Source organism: Cataglyphis hispanica, chromosome 4, assembly GCF_021464435.1.
Source record: "Cataglyphis hispanica isolate Lineage 1 chromosome 4, ULB_Chis1_1.0, whole genome shotgun sequence".
NCBI lineage: Eukaryota > Metazoa > Arthropoda > Insecta > Hymenoptera > Formicidae > Cataglyphis > Cataglyphis hispanica.
The window spans coordinates 1,382,168-1,402,918 of record NC_065957.1 but is presented as its reverse complement, the minus strand read 5'-3'; the positions used below and the strand labels follow the sequence as shown (position 1 = coordinate 1,402,918).

Genomic DNA, 20,751 nt, shown 5'->3' with positions numbered 1-20,751 from the left:
TGCGGCTGACTTTTAGAAAGTGTAGTCCTTTTAAGGGCAGAGTCTACTCTAGCAGTATAAAGAACTGATCATTTTTCGAAACTTTTTTTGAAGAATATTAGCAAAATTGATCTTTTTAATGTTTTTCTTTTAAATCTATATATTTATTTCAATTTTGCTAACATTTATTTATTTCTTGAAAAATATTTAATATAATAATTTATAATAATTATATTAATAATCTCAGAAAAATATTCATTTTTAATTTTTTAAATCCTATTTAGGTTTAGTTATCTTGTCTTCTAATAAAAAAAAGCTAAAGTTGTTTGTGATCCATTCAATTTCAAAATATCCCTAACATCAACTTAAAAAAGTATTTTGAGAAAAAGTCTTCAAAATGCAAGTCTATTTGAAGATTCGCATACTATCCTATTCAAAATCTTATGACTCCATTAATTTTTTCAATAAAATTCGAAAAACATTTTTCAGACATATTTTCAGAAAATATAAAAAGAAATGATTTTTTTTATCCTTTAAAGTAGACGGAGGACTTAATTCAATTTTTCTCTGTCAAGCTGCAGAATTAGAAGTAATTAAATGTTTCAATTGAACGCGACTCTATAGAGGCAATCATATCTGCATATATTTCACATCTTTTGCATAAACCCACGGAAAACAAATTATGAGTCCGTCGATGAATGAGTCTGTCAATGTTGAATCAATCTGCCGACGATTTTAATCAAGAGACAGAAAATAATTTCAAAAAATTTCCTCCTCTCCATATGCCACATAATATCTGTAATTGATTTATTCTCCTAGATAACTTTGTACCCTATATTATCTCACATTATTTTTATTACACATTAATTATAATAATTTTCGAGATATATCTACATAAGTATATGGGATTATTTTGCCTAAATATATTAGTATAAACCAAGCATGTAAATATGAGAATTGCGAACTAAATTTTATCCACGTGCCATCTTTCCCCACAAGATATCTCCTTTTCTTCCCTTATGCAAACCGCGATCCCCGCATTATAACAACTACAGAACATACATACACTAATTTTAAGCACATTTATCGACACACGGATATATATATATATATATATATATATATATATATATATATACATATTGTAAGCTTCTTGCCTGGAGATGCTTTTGCTCGTAAACTCGTCGCACCAATTCTAGTTCGATGATCTCGCGATCTCTCGTATCTGGGTCTCCTTGCCGATTAAGCGTCAGATTATCCTCACGAACCAATCCCGGTAGACGATATCTTTTAATCTTCGATACTCGCTGTTTTTCCCCAGCTCGTTCATTTTGTCTTTTATAGCCAACGATCGGGATTATATCACTCGCTAAAAGACAGAATAACGATCGCAAGTTATCGCACAATTGTGGACGCAAGATTTATATATGTATATATATATATATATATATATATATATATATATATATAGCGCATCTTTTATAATCCTATCATTATATCAGCGTCTCGATATCGACAGCATAACCAGATCACGTGTGAACATCGCGGAAAATGGTAAACATGTTTTTCTGCTCGAATATTTTTTATCAACGTTAGACGAACGATATCGATGTCGAGAACTCGGGCAAGTCCTTTTTTGCGGACAACAATCTCGAAAACACGCACGCGTTCGCTCTCTTGCTCTCGTCGCGGCGTAAACACAATGGGTTAACGCGATGACGAATTTCGGAAATTTGCGACGACGAAATTTCGCAGGAATGAAATACTCGCGCGGAAACTTGCGATCGCTTTTTTTTCGACGATTAGACGCGGGTATAGATAACGCGGCCAAAAGAGAAAACGGATGATCCACTTGGAAAGTTTATATTGCACTTTCGCGGCGAACACGCGTGGTTCTAACGCGTCTTCTTCCAAGTCCCTCTCGTGCGGAAAACTTTCTCAAAACTTACTTGTCGTTCGAATTTTCCGGATTGTTTTCGACCTCGACCGGAAACGACCGGTCGCGGCGGCGAAGCGAGATGGAGCGGAAATATCTCGGCGCCCTGTCGTCTACAGAGCGGCGAGAAAGCAGAGCCCGCGAGCGAACGTCATCACGTACGCGAAATATTTTCTCTCGGCGACGTGGAAATTCGGATAAACAGATTCTTCGACCGAAATTCATGACTAATAGACATGTCATGCTCCCCCCGGATGCTCGTCACCAAAACTGCTTCAAAAGTGATGCAGTTCTGGGGTAATTTTTGTTTCAGAAAAACTAAAAATAAATAATACAATAAATTAATATGTTTGAAATTTTTTCCTTAAAATAGATAATACTGAGTATAATAATTTATTATATATATATAGTTTAAAGTTATATATATTTTATATATTGTACAATATTAAATAAAACTAAATATTATATCAACCATAATTGCGATTATTTGGAGAGTTTTTAAATATTAGCAAAATAAAAGAGATGAAAATAAATTTATTCTGCTTTTATATAAAAAGCAGAATATATTATAAAAGCAGAATAAATTTAAAGTGGTTTTATATATATATATATAAAACAATTATATGTATTCCAAAGAATTATATCCTTAATTTGTATCTGCATTTATAATATAATCATCTTACAAAATAACAAGATAAATTTAATAATAATATAAGAATATATTAAATCGCGCACAAGAATATTTCATCTTTTTCTTTTAAGGTTGCTCATATGAGTCTTGAAAAATAAATCTCTATATTTAAGTTTCATCCTTTTTCTTTCTTCTCTCCGTCGCGACAAGGTCGAGTGAGATCGCCGGTGTAATCGATCATTTAGCTCGAGATTTCGAGATTTCGTTTTGTCGAGGAACGACGACGGTTACCGCCCGTGCTGGATGTGTTTGGATAGGAGGAACGGAGCCGAGAAGCAACGTCATCGACTGCGACCTGGATGCAATACCGTAGTGTGGGATTCCACAAGGGGATGAAGGAGACTTTAATCCTCCCTCCCTAGAGAAGAGAGTCAGGTTGGCGCCAGTTACAGCGGGATCCAGACAGAAGGACGCCGAGCGTCTCGCAATCGTGGCGCCAGAGATACTCCTCGACTGTCGTACAACCTCCTCGTTCCTCGTCGATAAACGATCTCACTTTGCCGTCGGCGTGTCGCCTTTTCATCTCCGGGACATTCACAATCGCTCGTAAAAGAATAGAAAGTTCTCGGAAATTGACTTTTGGGTGATTTTTTTTGTCGCCAGATAAATCAATTAGCGGGGTTGACAAATGGGCGTCAGCTGATGCCCAAGGGACATGTTGACAGATGTTGCGTCAATGACGACGTTATGTGTAACAATATAGATATATTACTTGTATTAATCTGAGATAATACTGAACTGAATTTCTGAATGTAGCGTTCGTTAGATAATTAATCGTCTTACTAATAGATTACTATCGATCGCGTACTAATCCACTTATTGGATAGTCTAAAAGGAAATTATTTTCATTGCAGGAGTGGTAGAGTGTTTATTAATAATTTAATAGATTTTATGATTCTTGATAAAACTAATGGATACGAGAAAGAAAATAATGTAAGAATCATTAGAAAGGAACAATTTTTTGTAAATTAAAATACAAAAAATTGCATCTTTTATTTTTTTAATGTATGTTATATATATATATATATATATATATATAAATGCCAGAGAGATACGTAGTCCGGTAGTCTCATTGTCAGTTTAGCAAAATGCAAATATGAATTTACTAACTTCGCGCATGAAGTAACTCTTCATAATAACTTGGCGTATCTCTCTTAGGCTCTTATTTGCGTTGACTTCTATCACGACGATAACGGAAGAGCCATTGCTTATGCGCTAATTTTCATTTTAAAGGAATACTTTAACGTTTGCTGTTTCGTTTCATGCATCATACATGCATGTAGCATGCATTAAACCGATTTTAAATTTAGAGCGATAGCGAGGGATCTTATCTCTAGTAATATCTCGTATAATTGCCGCCGCGCGTATGACGCTATTAATACTTGATGAATAAATATATAATATTATGTATTCATATATACTCGTTATTATACCTCTCGCTCCTTTTTTCTTGCTTTCGAAGACTTTCTTTTTAGATATTTATTCTAACGTAAATTAGAAAATAACTAAAACGCGCAAATAATTTTGGCATTTTGATTAGTTTAAACGTTTACTACTTTGACAGCACGCAGCGTATTTATCAGAAACTAACATTGGCAAATAGATCTTTGAAAGCGGAGTCATGGTGCGCTGAACATTCGAAAAGGATCGAGCGGAAAAAGAGGAAGCACATCGTAAACGTGGCGCGAGATACTTTATATCTACCCTCTTATATTCTGTGTAGAGGGGTTACCGACTCATGTACAGTCTATAACAGAAATTTCAGTGCTATTATCGGTATCCGGACTCTGGATACTTGGCGGATACCTCGATCAGTAAGTAGCGTACATTCGTTATCTTTGCCTTTCTGTTCTTGCAGCGACCATATTTTCTCACGGTTTTTATCTTCTTCTTATATATTTTTTCTTCATAAAATAAGTACAAATAAATAAATGTGAAGAAGGAACAAAGAAATTAGGAAGCAGGATACGCACTCATACCGTGCGTTTTTCAAAATATATAATCACTAAATTATTCATGAGCAATTGACATTTTGTCACGCTGCGAATGTATGTTGACTTTTCAAAATTTCGGAAAGAAAATTCAAAATTCAAATTATATTTCGCCAAAGATGCCTGTAGCATCTATTGTACTTTTTGCTCAACACTATTTTCCACAATTTTCTCACAATTTCTTACTCTTTCTCCGTCTTTCTTCTATACTACCTTACCAAAACTTCGCGCATTTATCTTCTATGCCCGGCTCCTATGCTATCCTTTCTTTTTGACGTTACCCGACTCTTGGCTACTGGTAAAACATGCATACATTTCCGACGGTTTTAAACCAGCGAGCTGGCCTCTCCGTTCCGCCGGACGGATATTTCTGAATTATGAACGGGGCGTCGTTGAATCATGTATGTGTACACGGGCTCGTGTGGATTGCACGAGGATTCTAATGCGAGTTAAAACGATTGTTTTGCGATTGAAGCAACACGCGCTAATCTGCATCGATACATTTCGCAACCTTCACCTTTACTCTTTCGCGCGTCGATACTCGCTTTACGCCACTCTGTTTCTCCGCCTAGTATATAGTTAATAAATATATATAGTCGATATAACGGAGCACATACATCAATTACACTGTCAGAAATTATGCAGCGTAATAATCCCAGAGAGATTGAACTCGACTGAAATAAATGGGCTTTAAAATTTTTTTTCGGCAAATCAAATCGTCGCAATATATATTGTGTAAACTGATTAGAGATGCATGCAAGAATAAATTGTATCTACCGCGCGAATATTGTTATTGTTTACAAGTTTACAAAGCAATAGCTAGGTTTACGTTCTCTCGATATATCTAGAGTTTTACACTGTTATATTTAGGTTAAAACAGTTGTAGAAATTTAAACAAATTGTGCTTTATTAAAAAGACGGTAACCACGTTTCACTTCTACCTGCATCACAACGCGTAAACGGCGCAGTAAATTTTTCCATAGGTATAAATTTAAAATTTTGCAGAGAGAGAGAGAGAGAGAGAGAGAGAGAGAGAGAGAGAGAGAGAGAGAGAGAGAAAGAGAGAGAGAAGGGGAGGGGGAGGGGGGTTGGTGCTCGCATTATGCAGTTCGCATTATATCGTCCAATTTGAATGAGCTCGCTGATGCTCACTCGACTTGTCTTGTTACAATTTTAAAGAGTAACTTGCTCGTTTCCACGTGACTGTACATTACTTAAGCTTAATCTAATGTACACGATTAATTGGGGGTGCATTACAGTGTTTCGATATCACTCTGCGAAATTATAAAACTCGCTTGAGAAATAGGGGAGATTGCATCTTATCGCTTTCTTTCCACGTTTCAAAATCAACATATCAGATGTCAAACATTCCGTTAACCAAGCTTCGGGGCAATACATGTTTTTCGGTAATATCAACAACAACAACAACAAGTAACGAAACGGGACGCTAATAGACGAGACGGCGCCCCGCGTGCAATTAAACGCACGGTAATAAGTGCCTGCTTGATTATTATCCCGTGAAACGTGACTTTTTGGATTTTCCAAACTGTGGAGAGAACGTCAGCTCGTATATGCGCGTATTAGTTTGAGTGATGAGGCAGAAAAGCGACAGAGAGAGAGAGACAGACAGACAGAGCAGGGATGAAGCGAAAGCGAGAGGGAGAATGGAGGGTAACGAGGGTTAAAGTGCGAGTACTCGTCAATTATGAAACGCTTCGCTCCCTCTCCATTCGTGGAGGGGGGAAGGAGCGGGGAGGGTGGGGGGAGGAGGAAATTGCGCCCTATTAAGGAAAGTACTACGTGTCCGAGTGAAATTTTCGGGCTACCATTGCGAGAGCCCGTATAAAAACAACGGGGTAGAGAGGTACAATGGCGGAGAAATAAATCGCCGGCTTGCACGCAGAGGGACAAAGCGATATCTTAACGGCATTAATAAAATTATTATCCCCGGCCAGGTCACGTGAGGGCGAAAACGCCGAGCGATTTATTAGCCCCGCCCTTTAGGAAGGGTAGCCTCGCTATTGTACGGATACAATAAGGACATGCCTCTGCTGCCTCGAGTACCGGCGACGTGATTTCGTCTTTGCGCTTGTCGTTACGAGTTCGTTATATCATTATCAGGAAATAGGAGCTCGGAGATCGGCATTTCGAAGCGAACTGACAAGATTACGCGGAGGGACTATTTATTTTATTAAAAATGTTATTTGAGTATATTATATTATAAATTTCTTTATCTATAATTCGAGACAACAAATTATTGAAAAGTTCGCGACAAAAGATATTTTCTTTCTTTTTTTTTTACGAAGAACTGTAATTTACATACGAATGCAAGAAACATGCAAACGTGCGGATAAACGGGTTTTACTGCAAGCACTTTTCACGTGCGCAGCCTAAAAATTTCGCCCGGATTGTCGATGCGCCCACGTTTTTTCCTCTCGGAATATTTCATCTCGATCCGCGCTGATGGCCGCTTTCGGAAGTTTGTGCCGTTACTCTCTTCTACTCTCGCCTGAAAAAGTTCCCGCGAGAGCTCGCGCATCCGCCACTTTATACGAAATTGATGAACTAAGGAAGAAGTAGATATTTTATATACGAGAGAGCGGCGTGTCCGCCGCGAGAGTCAGTTGCGGCTGTGCCGCATGCGGTATCACGGACTACGTGCGGAGATATATCACCATCTCCGCCCCCTCCGTATAAGGAAGCCACGAGCACGTATCGCGACGGAGTTTTTGTTCGTTAACCGGAAGCCAAGTTTCGCGAAGCGCGAACAGGTAATGACGTACGACGGAAAGAGATGCTGCTCGCTCGTACAAACGCGTGCAAATGAAAGCGACCGGGTTTGTCGGTGCATTTACGTCGCGCGATATCGAAAATTCATTACAATCTTTTAGGGCCCAGTCTACTTTAAAAGGTAAAAAAATTGAAAAATTCTTTTTCTGAAGATATGGTATCTGAAAAATGTTTTTCAAATTTTATTAAAATATTCGTAAAATTGATGGAGTTATAAAATTTTGAATAGGATAGCACGCAGATCTCATAATGAGCCTAAAATATTAAATGCATTTTTTTTCGAAACACTGTTTTTAAAGTCGGTATGAGGGGTATTTTGAAAACTAATGGACCGAATAGAGTAACTTCAATTTTTTTTTATATAAATTTTTTATATAAATTTTTTTTATATAAATAAAAAAGAAATTTTTTTTTTTGAAATATTGAAGCTAAATAGAATTTAAAATATTATATGCACAGAGAAATTCGCAAATTCTACAATTGTTCAAAGAAAGTCGATTATATTTCGTTTAAAATTTCTACTTTGTGTTTATGCTCCGCTCTATCTTCTGTGCTTATGAAATATACTTTATATTATATATACATATATACACACTTGTAAGCACATGTTCACACTGCAACGCAAGCTGTCCTACCAAGAGAAAATTAGTTTCGGTACTTGGGACAAAATCGATTAGCGAGCGTAGTGTGGAGCGGTTTTAAAAGTAATTTTGAATTATCCGACGATGCAAGTAACATATCGCGCGGGCGATAAGAAAACTTCGGCCGATCGGGTGGACGGTGGTTCAGGATCTTTTTCAGGGAGGGAAAAACCGCGCCGGTTCATAAAAGTGGCACGAACATTTTCCAATGACACAGGTCGTCCCCTACTTCGGCAAGCAGCGAAGTGTGATAACACCGTGAAACTTTTATGGGTAAATAAAGACCGATACACACACACACCTACACACTCGCGCGCGAAACAATGCGGCTGTCGTAAAATTTTTACGAGCCACGTTCTTCCGTTTCTCCTCCTTTTTTCTCTTCGTCTTCAACTCCTTTAGTTGAAGAAATATTCCGTTCCAATATTCCGAGAAGCCAGATCCCGCAATCGCTTTTTTTTATTGTCCCTTCTATTTTTTGGTTCGATAAATAATTTTACGTCACATCGTTCACATTATTAAACTTTATCAAAAAGTTTTATTCCGCGCAAAAGTATACATTTTTGCATAGTGTTCTATAAAAATGCTACATATGTTAAAAAAGTATATCTTTCTTTATCAGAAATGCAATTATATTAATAGTATAGAGTAATATAAAAATATGCCTATTATAATATTTAATATCTTTAAACCACCGGTTTAAAGTGGCAATGTTTCGCGCGAAACACCTTATATATTATGTACATTAGAAGCTGTATAATGTATAGTTACATAAATGTTTTTTATACTTATATAATTTTTCTTCTTAAATAACTCTGCGTAATTATACTTTGTAAAATATTTTACATAAAAAAAAAAAGGCGAGAGAAAGACTTGAGGTCGGCTTTGCAATTATGAAGAAAATTTCCGAAAATGCAAATCTCGTGAAACGTCTGGCATTTAATATCGAGAATTCACGGATCAAACTGCAAAAAAAAATAAAGTAGTATATAAAGAGATTTTACTTTTCGATTAAAACACCGAGAGAATTTATCAAAGAGAAGATTTGCCAAAGTTTGAAGGCGAAACTTACGAAACGCTCTGTATTGCACGCAAATACGGGTTCTCAAAGTGCCGGGAGTCTATATAATAAAGTAGCCGGGGCGCTCTGCAGGATTTCGATCTAGTTTTAGAACACGATGGGATCTGGACATAAAGGCGGCATTCTCGGACAAGAAAGCGACGTATATATACAGGAAGACAGGGAGAAAGGAAACGAGAGGAGCGGGACTTGTGCCGGGAGAAAGCGGTGAAGGGCGCGCGAATTGCAGCCCCCCGAACACACACAATAAAACTTGATCGATTTTCACTTAGAGAAAACTCGGGCACTCGCTTTTACATTTATTCGAGTTATCTTTGCTTGTCATTCGAGAAGCCGGTGCATCGACTAGCGCGAGCGGTGGTTTCTCACTCCTTCAGGGAAGGAGTGAGAAAGCGCGATTTCTGTCGTGTATTTTTACCCCCTCCCCCGAGCCCCATTCCGATCTACTTCGTCCTCTTCATCCCTTAACCTAAAGGGCAATATTGCTCATTGGCGCCCTTATCGCGCGCCTTATCGCCGAGTTATTTATTATTGTCGATGCGCGGGGAGAGGACATTAAATTTCCATTACCTTCCTTAAGCATGAAGCGGAGCGAGAATTCGATTCGTAATTTATGCCTTTCTCGTTTGAATAGCGAACGCGTAATCTGCGTGTGTAGTTTTCTTCCCGATATTTGTTAACATGTTGCGAAAGTTGATCGTGAAATATTTCAGAATAATGCGTTACATCATATTATTTAAGAAATTTAAATTTAGAAATTTCTCGACAAATGTACTTTAACGAAATTATTGTTTCGGATTATTATTCTTATCTTTTCTATATAATTTTAATTCTAAAATAAAAAATATATATAATAAATATATATTTAAAAAAATATATTTTTCATAATAATCAATATATAATGTAACGTAACGTTTACGTGTACATTTATATTGCAGAAGCTGAAATATAGTGATATTTGTACTATTGTTTGGAGAAGCACCGCAAGAGCAACGCGAATCTCGCTCGCCAATCAATAGCGCTCACAATCAATATGATTGGTCATGTGGTGGAGATAAAATTGAGCACATTCATCAAGCCTTAGTTAGACTGATGGCCGTAAACATGTTCCCGTTTTGTGACAAGTCCGGGTATCAAACAATTTATGCAGCCGTCGGACGTGAATCGAATTGAATGCGACTAGTCCGTCAAAGATTTCCATTCGGCTTATGTTAAAATAAAAATAGCGCTTAATCTCACTCCGACGTCAGGCAGAAATTTATCGTTTGTTTCACGCGAGCGCTTAAACTGCCATTGTCGTTGTTGCGGCGAAATGTTTCAACTTCATCCGCATTTAACAGAGTTGTGTCAGAGAGATACCTACATGTAAACACCACAAAAATAAATTTGACGCAGAGAGAGAGAGAGAGAGAGAGAGCGCTTAAATTTTCTCTATTACACATCGATATTTATTTAAAATTTTATCAACGCCGTAAAATTCTATTGCATGCAAATGACATTACAGCGATTAAAGAAACTCATTATAACGTGTGTTTTCTGTATTTACAGTTAATAACGCAAGTTAAACGTTGAGCTATTAAGCTAGGAATTACGAGATTGTTAATGAACGGATGATTATATTAAAACTGTCGCTATCTCTGATGTGTTCCGCCAAGCACACACAGTTCCGGAGTAGTTAATGAAACTATTTGAGAGGTATCCGAATTATCTGTTTCAGCCTCACTGAGCCTTGAATGCTACATGCGTATGATGCTTCCTACGCAAAGAATAACATTTGTACGATCTGCAACGTTTTGCTTATCGTATCAAATAGACGTGTTACAAATTATATATATATATATATATATTTAAAATAAATAATTTTTTTAAATGTAAATTAACAAAATAGAATAGGTATAATATATTATAATTGACTTAATCAAAGTAATAGATCGCATTTTGTATACAATCTTGGGTAATTAAAATTTTTTTTTTTTTTATGGGCGCAGCAAAATAATACACCTTGAGTCGCACAGTTTTGATAGCGTGGTCGCATAAGCTAAATGACTTTATTTATGCTCTTGTACATGTTGAAATTTGCTAATGTATCGCTCATTAGACCGTAATGAAGAGTAAATAGAGTTTAGTCTCTCCCTTTAGTCGGAGGACAAAAAAAGGACCGTAACAGAATCAGCGGGGCGTGCAAACCGTGATGCATCGAGCGCACGTTGAAGGAAAATGGGAGGGGAAAGTTAAGTTTGTTCCACTTTTATCGTGTTGCAGCCGAGTCTACTACGGTAGCGATAAATTCAATAATGTTAGAATATTTCTGATTATTTAGATTAGAAACAGCCGCGCGTGATCCCGGCCCACCGAGTGCATTATTTTACCTCAAACGGAATAAAATATACTCCCTTTAACGCAGTTATGTAAATGAGCGTGTCTCTCTCATTTCTTCGAATGTTCTTGCCGCGAGAAACACGAATAGAATACAGAAAGTGGCGTACTTTACCTTTTCGTAGCTCACTTATATGGATCACATTTATGCAAAATGATTGCAAAAAAGAATGCACTTTTATGTATCAAAATTAATAAAATCGATTATATATACTGTTAAGAATTAAATAAGACATTTGAGAGAGCTAATTCAATTTTTTTGTTTTGTACAAATATTTTTTTAGCTGAGTTTCATATTAATGGCAAATTCTATGTTTCTTTCCGCAAAGTTTCGCGCGTGTCACGTGTCGCTTGACGATGGCAAAACGCCAAAACGTAATATCGTCCAGCCGGCACTCGTTTCTTTTAGTTTTTGTAAAATATTCACGTGAACGTAGATTGCAAGAAAACAAGCGGGGAGGGCAGCCGGCGCGATATCGTAAAGTTTACTGTATAGGAAGAAGGGCTGAGGAGAGACGGAACAAAGAGAGAAGCGAAGACGCACGGATCTTGAGGGGTGAAGTGAATTCGAAAAAAGTTGCTTTATTTTCTCTCTCGTCTCGCCTTCGGTTCATCCTCATGTAGTTCACGTATTCTCTTCTGTATTTGTGTTTTGCAAAACTTTTGAGTGTTTTTCTTTTTTCAGTTGAAAATCGCAAATGCTCCTCGCCAATTCTCGCTTATTTAAGCATGCCACATCCTTCGATATTCCTTTCCACGAGTTTTAATGCGAGCTTTTCGTAAAATTTGCGATCTACATTGTTAACGATAACAATGATAAGACGCACGTACTGTATTACATCGGATACGTAAGAAGCGTACCGTGTAATTCCATAATCGTCCCATTGTCCTACTACTATTGTATCATTGTCTCCTTGGAGAGATGCTCTTGGCAAATTAGACCTGTAATTAATTACGTTGGTAATTACCAATTGCGTGCATCCTCTGCATCAACTGCGTATCCGAATATCATCTCGGCGCGATCGAATATCATTGCAATTTTAAAGGCCTCTGTGATCGTATTTCGGGAATATATTTATTCACCGGGTGTTCGAAAAAAAAAGAAAAAAATACATCGAACTGTTTGAATGAACGTATATCATTTTTACAATTAGGCAGGCGCGCGAAGGAAATGCGGATATTTGGAAATCTATTTTTAAAATTTTTCGATTTGACGTATATCGGATTTATATATCAATTATCTCGAGCCTCGTGCTCTATACGTCAGGTTGATCGAAGTTTATTCGGTGGCTGTCTGCTTTATTAAATTAGCCCGAGTGAATGTGACAAATGTGACAAACGGGCAATATTAATTCATCTACAAGTGATATGCACAAAGGCTATATCAAGGGGCTATTGCTGAAGCCGTGTGAATTGTTAGCCGGAATTTGGAGAGGATGCATTGTCAGCTTCGTCGACATTTTCGACGTTCCCAATATTCTGCTTTCAGGCGTCAAGTGTCGTCGCATGCAAGATTGTGTTCACGGGAAATTAATTAAAGCGATATGAATTAGTATACACCGTGCTAAAGTAAGAAAATCTAAAATCCGCAAAGTATTGATTAAAAGAAATACATTTGTGGAATAAACAATACATAAAGATATTTATCGCAGATTCACATATCTTATACATTTTATTCAGCATTGCATGAGAGAGTGAATAATAACGAAAGAAATGTAATTATATATACTATAGATTTAAAGAAAATTATTGATCGCAACAATTATGTACGCAGCCAACAAAGGTCGGCGTGAGCGGGATGACACAAGTATATCAGATGCAGTAGAATGTCGGTGAAAAGGATATAAAGTCTTTCAAACTGGCGTCGCGGATTGTTCGGATGTGGTAAGTCCGTTATGGAGGTTTGCTCCCTTTCTCGATTCCGGGGGAAAAATCGTTTCTCCGCCTGCCATTGTAAGGCGGGTAAGCCGATTCTTCGTCGTTGAATGAAAACGATTCCTTGTCCCGCAATGGCCGTAGAAATTTCGAAGGATGACTGAATCGCATTTTTATTATGCCACACCATCAGCGACGAATCGGAAAAATACAGCAGATTTGCATTTCTCTCTCTCTCTCTCTCTCTCTCTCTCTCTCTCTCGCTCCAGCGATGAAATGACGGAGATTTTAAATTTACCATTCGTCTGTCTGACATATTTCAGTTTAATCTACTCGGTCTGTTGGTCATCGGGAAAAAAGTTCAATCATTTTGCACTGGAATGCGAATAATTTAAATGCAATTTAATTGCATTCTATGATTTTCGATATAATTGCGCCCGCTTTAGAGAAATAGCTCGACGGTTAAAAATAATTCGACGGTCTCGCGTCGCGTGAGAAACTATGTATAAATATATGATATGATGAGTTAAAATTGCACTACATCTGCCGTCGTACATGAATCCAATCGGAAAATGTCGATTATCGGTATGCGCTCTGGGTTTAGGCAAATTAATAATCGGCCATTGTATTTTATGGGCTTCGACGCGAGCGGACGGGTATAATAAATGCCGAAGCCGGAAAAATGTAATTATATACAAAGCGCCTGCATTATGTGGCTTATGAACGCACATCACACAAATGTTATTAATAATATTAAGCTTTTGTTGTACAAAGTTTCCTACAATTTCCCATGGAATCTTTTACTTATCTATTTCACATCACTATTTACAAGCAAATTCACATTAATTTTTCATCATCGTTTAATATAAATAAAATAAATAAATAAACACATAGATAGACATAAGAAATAAATAAAAAACAAGTTGTCAAACGCTTTGCGTTTATACAGAATTTAGAGTTAATTCGAGGGTTGAGAATAAATAAATGCTTTTACATATATTTAACTAAATTAGCCACAATGCTCTTTAGCAACATAATATTAAGATAGACTGGATTTGTACTTCTCAAATTCTCTTTATTGCGATACAGTCTCTTTTGTCGTTGGGGATAATTTTCTTAATGCGTGACTAAGGGGAGCGGCCACATCACCATCTTTCAAGGCGCGATCTACCTCGCGGCAATTTGTGTCCCTGTTCGCGCGAACGTGTTTGCCTGTGTGTGAGGATCATCCTATGTGAACTAACGTACGTGTATGTATGTGTGAGACGAGGTAATAAAAATATTACGAGGACCTCTAATCTCTCTTTCTCGCATAATGGTATCCATAATTCCTTGGCGCGCTGTGCGGTCATGATCGAGCCTCCCCCCCTCCCCCCTCCCCCCAGCTCCCTCCGCCCCCGCCGCCGCCGCCGTCCCTTTACTCCATCCATCTCTGGTACTCGCCTTCACGTGGCCGCGGACCGATGGTCGATGGTTTTCCTTCTGATCTTCGTCCTTTCTCGCACCGTCTCGGTCTCATCTATCGACGGCAGGCATAAAGGAAAGCGACGATAAGTTTTAACGTCGCCGCCCACCTCCCTCCGATTATCTTTTTTCGAACGATCGTCCTCTTTCTTTCCCTCTCTATCGCTCGAGACGATCCGTCATTCTATTTTCACGATTACTTGGCGAATTAAAGTCCTCCGTTTACGATGAACTGATACGAGCGTGATGAGCCGCTCCGTTATCAGTATATAATCAAAGAGAAGAGACATCAATCTCATCTTATTAATACGTTGACATTTAATTCTTACGACCGCTTAGTCGGATATTCCAAAGATAGCGACGCCTCGATTAAGGATCATATATTTGTAATAAAAAAGATTTTAGTAGAGTGGCAATAACTAATTTTGAAGTTAAATCGATAACTTTCTACGAAAACTGAGTGAAATATAAAGTTAAATTATATTTGCTCTTTTAAGCAGTCTTAGCGCAACGAGATCCTATAATTATCAATTAAACTTTTTAAAGCAATGCGTAAACGCGTTTATGAAAGTTCTAGCTTCTCCTCGAGCAAAGTAGCTGTACGTGTCGGCTGTTCGCATGGGAATAACGTTTCTAAAACATGAGAGCCGACATCGGCGATAACTGTGTTAAAACGAAATAATAACAGTTTCAACATAGAATTCTCCGAGTATGCGCAAATATAAATGCAATGCCGATGTCCAGAAGTTTGAGAAAATAAGCGAAGAAATGCTCTCTAAGAAATTAATATTTTCTTGATAAAAGTATATTAAATATCCAATCCATCTTAGAAAATAAAAAGAAGATTGATTTTTTTACATTTTTTAGAAGTGCGATTTCTCAAGATGTCTTTCAAATTTTATTAAAAAATTTGCAAAATTAAAGGAGTTGTAAGACTTTGAATAGGATAGCGCGAATCTTCAGATGGCCCTGCGAAATTTTAAACACATTTTTTTTTTCTCAAAATATTGTTTTCAAAGTTGGTGTGACGGATATTTTAATAAGTAATGGACCAAATAATTCTAATTTTCTTTAAATAAAAGAAAACACTTTTTAAAGAATACTAAAGCTAAATAAAATTTAAAAAATTAATAATTAATATTTTTCTGACCTTAAAGAAATGAATAAATTTCAGCAAAATTGAAATATCTAATTTTAAAAAGACATTACTTTATTATTTTTTATTTTTTTTCTATGGAATTAGGCTTAATATCCCATAAATATTCTACGGAATAAAACTAGCCCGATTATTTTTGACAATTACATGAGAAGCAGCACGTCAAATTTTGAACGCGTATGCATTTTCGAATGCGGTAGAAGCTCGTATCAACTAAGAAAAAGCTAAATATCCAAGATTAAAAAATACTCACGTATTGTTCAAACATTAATAAAAATATTTGTAAAACACCAAAAAGATCAATTTCTAATATTCTTCGGAAAAAGTTTCTAAAAGTTATTTTTCACATTGCTAAAGTAGATCCATAAGAGTGAACAAAAATAATTACATTATTTATTTCGCGTTCTACATTTTGCGTATCGTCAAGTTTTGTCTTTTTTAATAAATTTTTTATTTACATATATTTAAAAGAGCGGGAAGAGAGGAAAGAGAGAGAGAGATAGATAGAGGGTGTAAGTGGATGCTAACTTTTAAGCCATCTCGCATTCGTGGAATAAGGCGGGAATATTGCAATCGCATGCACGTTAAAGCGGTTTCAGCCAAATGAACTTGCATTCAACTTTCGGTTATTATTTCCTAACTTCCATTTCATCTAACCGCGTTTGGCGCGGTTGAACGGCCGCGCCTGATATCGAACGCGGAAGGAAACGTCTGATTAAATTGCCACTGCACAGTACGTGTTCGATACGCGTTTTGTCAATATAGCTGAGCTTCAAAGAAATTGTTTCATATTTAGATCCGGCGTGTTTCAATGCTCCCGGGTTGAACGCTTCCGCGAATGTAGGCTACGCGCGAGCCGCTTTTCAACGTGATAGACATAAGATGGGCGAAAATATACGAAGTATGCAGGACATATTTATGCCGTCCCATAAAACTTTTACTAGTAACAGATCGCATCTGGTGGTGGAAATAGATATGCATATCTCGCGTACGGTATAAATGTTTCAAAGATTTACAAGTCTCCGTAGCTTGGAAATGAAAAGAGCGAGAAGGCAAGGGAATTTCGATGAAATTTTCGTTAAAGTATAAATTAATTCAAGAAAGCCAAATGAACGAGAAAAAAGAAAACGCTCGTAATTCTAAATATAAAATGCATATAAATGTGTTTCATATCGATTTTGCGTGCGCTGCACATATCTAAAAACGGGGGGTTATACCGCGAGCGATCACGAAGCGTCCTCGGAGAGTACAAAGCGACAAGGAGATGGAGGTAGAAACTCATGGGAATCCGAAATCACGTCCTTAATTTCCATAAAAGAGTGCAAGGACTCCTCTTCCCCCCCTCGTCGTCTGCTTCTTCAATCGAGGACGTCACGTGACCGCCGGGCTTCTCTCTTCCACCTTCTTTATTCGCCTCCCTTTTTCCCCCCTCAAAGGACTTTGAGCTCGGTAAGCATATCTCTCTGCATCCTCTTGCTGCTGCGTGCAACCCGAGCCCAGCTACTCGCTCAGCACATTCTCGGCGAATCTTCCCCTTTCTTAAATTCGTTGCATTCGTTTAAGCAGACGGACGCGAGAGAGACGGTCGATGGTGTGATTTGATTGGAAAAATTGCTCGCGTAATCAAAATAGCAAAATCCGGAATGATACGGCAATTATATCGCAATTCGAGCGAGCGTACGAGTTGTCAAAGTTACCACGCTAATCTGAATTTCAGGATGTATTTGAAAAATTCATAGTACTCCGTCATCATATACTATTCCATGTCGCATAATTATTTTTAATAAATTTTTATAAATTTAATAAAATTTGACAAATTTAATAAAATTCGACATACCTATGTGTCTCATTCACGTGATAAATTGTTAAGAGAATGAACTTCCAAGTAGTTAACAATTATCGTTATTATAAAACGATGATAATGCATTACTCGTGCTTCGTCTTCAAAGACCAATTACTGGCCGTACATTGAGTCAAATTATATAGTGGGTGACCTGGTTTGAGTGGTGCGTCGCGTGCAGTCCTTCAAGCGTGATGAAATTGCAACAACGTCAAATTGTATAATAGACGCGAAGCGTGAAGACGCCAACGGTGAAGAATATCGCGCCCTGACGGGCAATCAGTTTCTCTAGCGCGCGCGTATAAATTATTCCGCAAATTGATAAAATAGAATCTACTTACCTCTTAGTCTCGAGAGAGAGAAAGAGAGAGAGAGAGAGAGAGAGAGGGGGAGGAAGGCGTCCTGCAAAAGTTGCGAGAAATAATTAATTAAGGATGAAACGCGGTCTCGCCGGCCGAGGCATGAACTTTGGGCCGATGTTCAACCCAGTTTTGTCCCGAGGATAATTTGTCAGCCCGCTCGAATTTTTGGATCGAGCATAGCACATCCCGATGCTCGAGAGCGCGAAACTTTTCGCGAGCGTCGAGCTGGAACTTTGACTTATCCTTGACGCACGTCGACAAAGAAATTTGTAATGCCGAACTTTGTAGAGGCGTGCCGAACCAAACTTTCTCTCCGCCTTTCGGAAATTAACGAGTATTGTCAAAATTTTATTAATTTATATCGTCGAAGCAGCCACTTCGATTAACGTCTGTAATGTTGATGTACGATGTCGTGCAAATATTATTCAACGAGATTATTTTAGATGTCTCTTCAATAAAGAAGATAGAATGTGATCGCGGGGATGGGAATGGGAATGTGATATATATATACATAAAAATAAAAAGAAAGATTATAATCAATGTAAAGTATATCCACACAAAAAAAATGATTGCCAAAGAGAGAGAGAGAGAGAGAGACACAGCGGCCGCTGTTGCTGTACAATATAACGTCGCCTTTATTGTTGCTTATTAACCACAATTGTTAAACGTTCACTTTTTCGGTTTATGATACAACTTTATTCTCTATACACACGCTTTTTTTTTTCATCTCCCTAAAAGACTTTCGTCTTTCTCACTGCTTAACGTCTATCTTAGGTAAATGTCTGTTCGTGTAACATTTTCTCCGTATCTGTGTTTATATATACAAAAGCGCGCCGGATTATTTGTCCATCGGGTAAGCTATGAGAGAAAGAGAGAGGGAGGGAGAGAGAGAGAGAGAGAGAGCGTTTTCTTCCGCGCGGTTGATCTACTACATGACTTCATCCTAATCTTTTCCCTTTCCGAACCATTCCTTCTTTATTAACCTACTCCTCTCTATCCCGAAGCTATTACGAAATTGCTCTCTGCCTCTCCATCCCCGTTTCCTCTCCTTTCCTTCCTTCCTCCATCGTGATACCGGCTATTTCTTCTTCTGTATCTCCCACCGAGATCCATCACGATCGTCTCCTCCCGCGCTCTTCCGCTTCATTTCTCCCATCCCATTTTCCCTTCCCCGCGTTTCCTAACGATTTTCGCTTTACATCGCTTTATGTCGTATCGCCATTGGCTACGCGATAATTGACAAAACCTCAAGTAATTCCGATTTACAGGCTTATCAGCGGGATTAATTATTCAAGCAGATTCGCACGTGAAAACAGAACGAATCGGTATGATTATCAGCGATGGGCATTTAAATTAATTTTTTTCCTCTCATCTCGAGAAACAATGTCTATCGTCTCGCTATAGGAATCATTCATTCAGCAGCTGAAAGCGTGCGCTATATTGTCGATTTTACAAAATTACATTGTTTAGTTTATAATAGATATTATTTTAAATTATATTACGCCCATCTCTGATAACTGTTACAATCTTCATACGCGTAAACTTACAAACAGCATTAAACAAAAATTTGTATCCCACCAAGACACTTAAAGCTCCTTTCATCACTCGTGTTATGAGAATTACATTAGTGCTGTAGCAACACACGCATCAACTTTGTCCTTGCTGCTCCGGGGAATGAAACAAAATTCAAATCTCTCTTCATACATTATTTTCGCAATAAAACCTTATCTAAAGATTCAATACGTAATCTTTTTGGTGACGAAATGCTGGTTGCATGACACTCGATCGGTTCGCTTCGAAACACAGGAATCGCTATCGGTACTTTTATTTCACCCCTTAGTTTACACAACCATTCGAAATATTTACGTCCGTTTTTCGCACAGCCACGGCAAACCATTTTTCGTTTCCCGTTGTTAGAAATCAGCTCTCTGCCTTACCCTCCTCGTATCGCGTTGTATGTGAACTCGTCTCGTTTCAGAACTCCTTTAGAAAAAAGTCCCCTCTCGTGGTCGTACCGCGGGACGGCTTCAGACTACGTTGTGTGATAGGGAACCGTCGTCCCGCCACGTGTTGGCTGGAAGGAAAAAGTCATCTTTTCAAATTCTCATCGAGACGATCCCTTCGCGTTGAAGCATGAAGTTTAGGGGCTCCTGGAGCCTGGCTAACATCGTGTGTTACCTCTATAATGCATGTCCTGCGCCATCGATGGACACTTGGCGTTTCCCCGCTGCCGGAATAACACGGAAAGTACATTTAAGTTGCAGCTTCGCAAGAAAATTCTGACGAGACTGATTTCTTCTACAATCGATCACAATTTTACGATTCTAATATTTGTTAAGAAACAGCTTTAAAAAAGCTAATAACTATTACTTAAAGTTTATAATCTTTGCTAATTTTTATAATCATTAAAACAATAATTTAATTTTTTTAGATAAAATGATTTTAAGAGAGAGAGAGAGAAAATTACAAATATTTTTTTTTTATAATTGCGTAATGCAAATATCATATCACATTTACTGTAGATAATATGATAATTAATCTGATTGATACTACGCGTTCTTTGCACGAG

General features: G+C 37.6%; 2 protein-coding genes across 3 annotated transcripts in view; one reads left to right on the top strand and one right to left on the bottom strand.

Annotated features, from left to right (window-relative positions):
* The window catches only part of LOC126848940 (bifunctional methylenetetrahydrofolate dehydrogenase/cyclohydrolase, mitochondrial), a 244,673-nt gene that overhangs the window by 8,901 nt on the left and 215,021 nt on the right, over positions 1-20,751 (top strand). The gene's annotated exons all lie outside the window — the stretch shown is intronic.
* The window catches only part of LOC126848942 (carbonic anhydrase-related protein 10), a 133,411-nt gene continuing 131,460 nt past the window's right edge, over positions 18,801-20,751 (bottom strand). Inside the window, exons 9-10 of one of the 2 annotated variants that reach the window (XM_050590339.1) lie at positions 20,361-20,409; positions 18,801-20,274 (exon numbers count right to left, since the gene is read on the bottom strand). In XM_050590339.1, coding sequence (XP_050446296.1) covers positions 20,210-20,274; positions 20,361-20,409 — 114 coding nt within the window. In that variant the 3' untranslated portion in view covers positions 18,801-20,209. The remainder of the gene's footprint in view (positions 20,275-20,360; positions 20,410-20,751) is intronic. The other variant, XM_050590340.1, reaches the window with a different exon arrangement.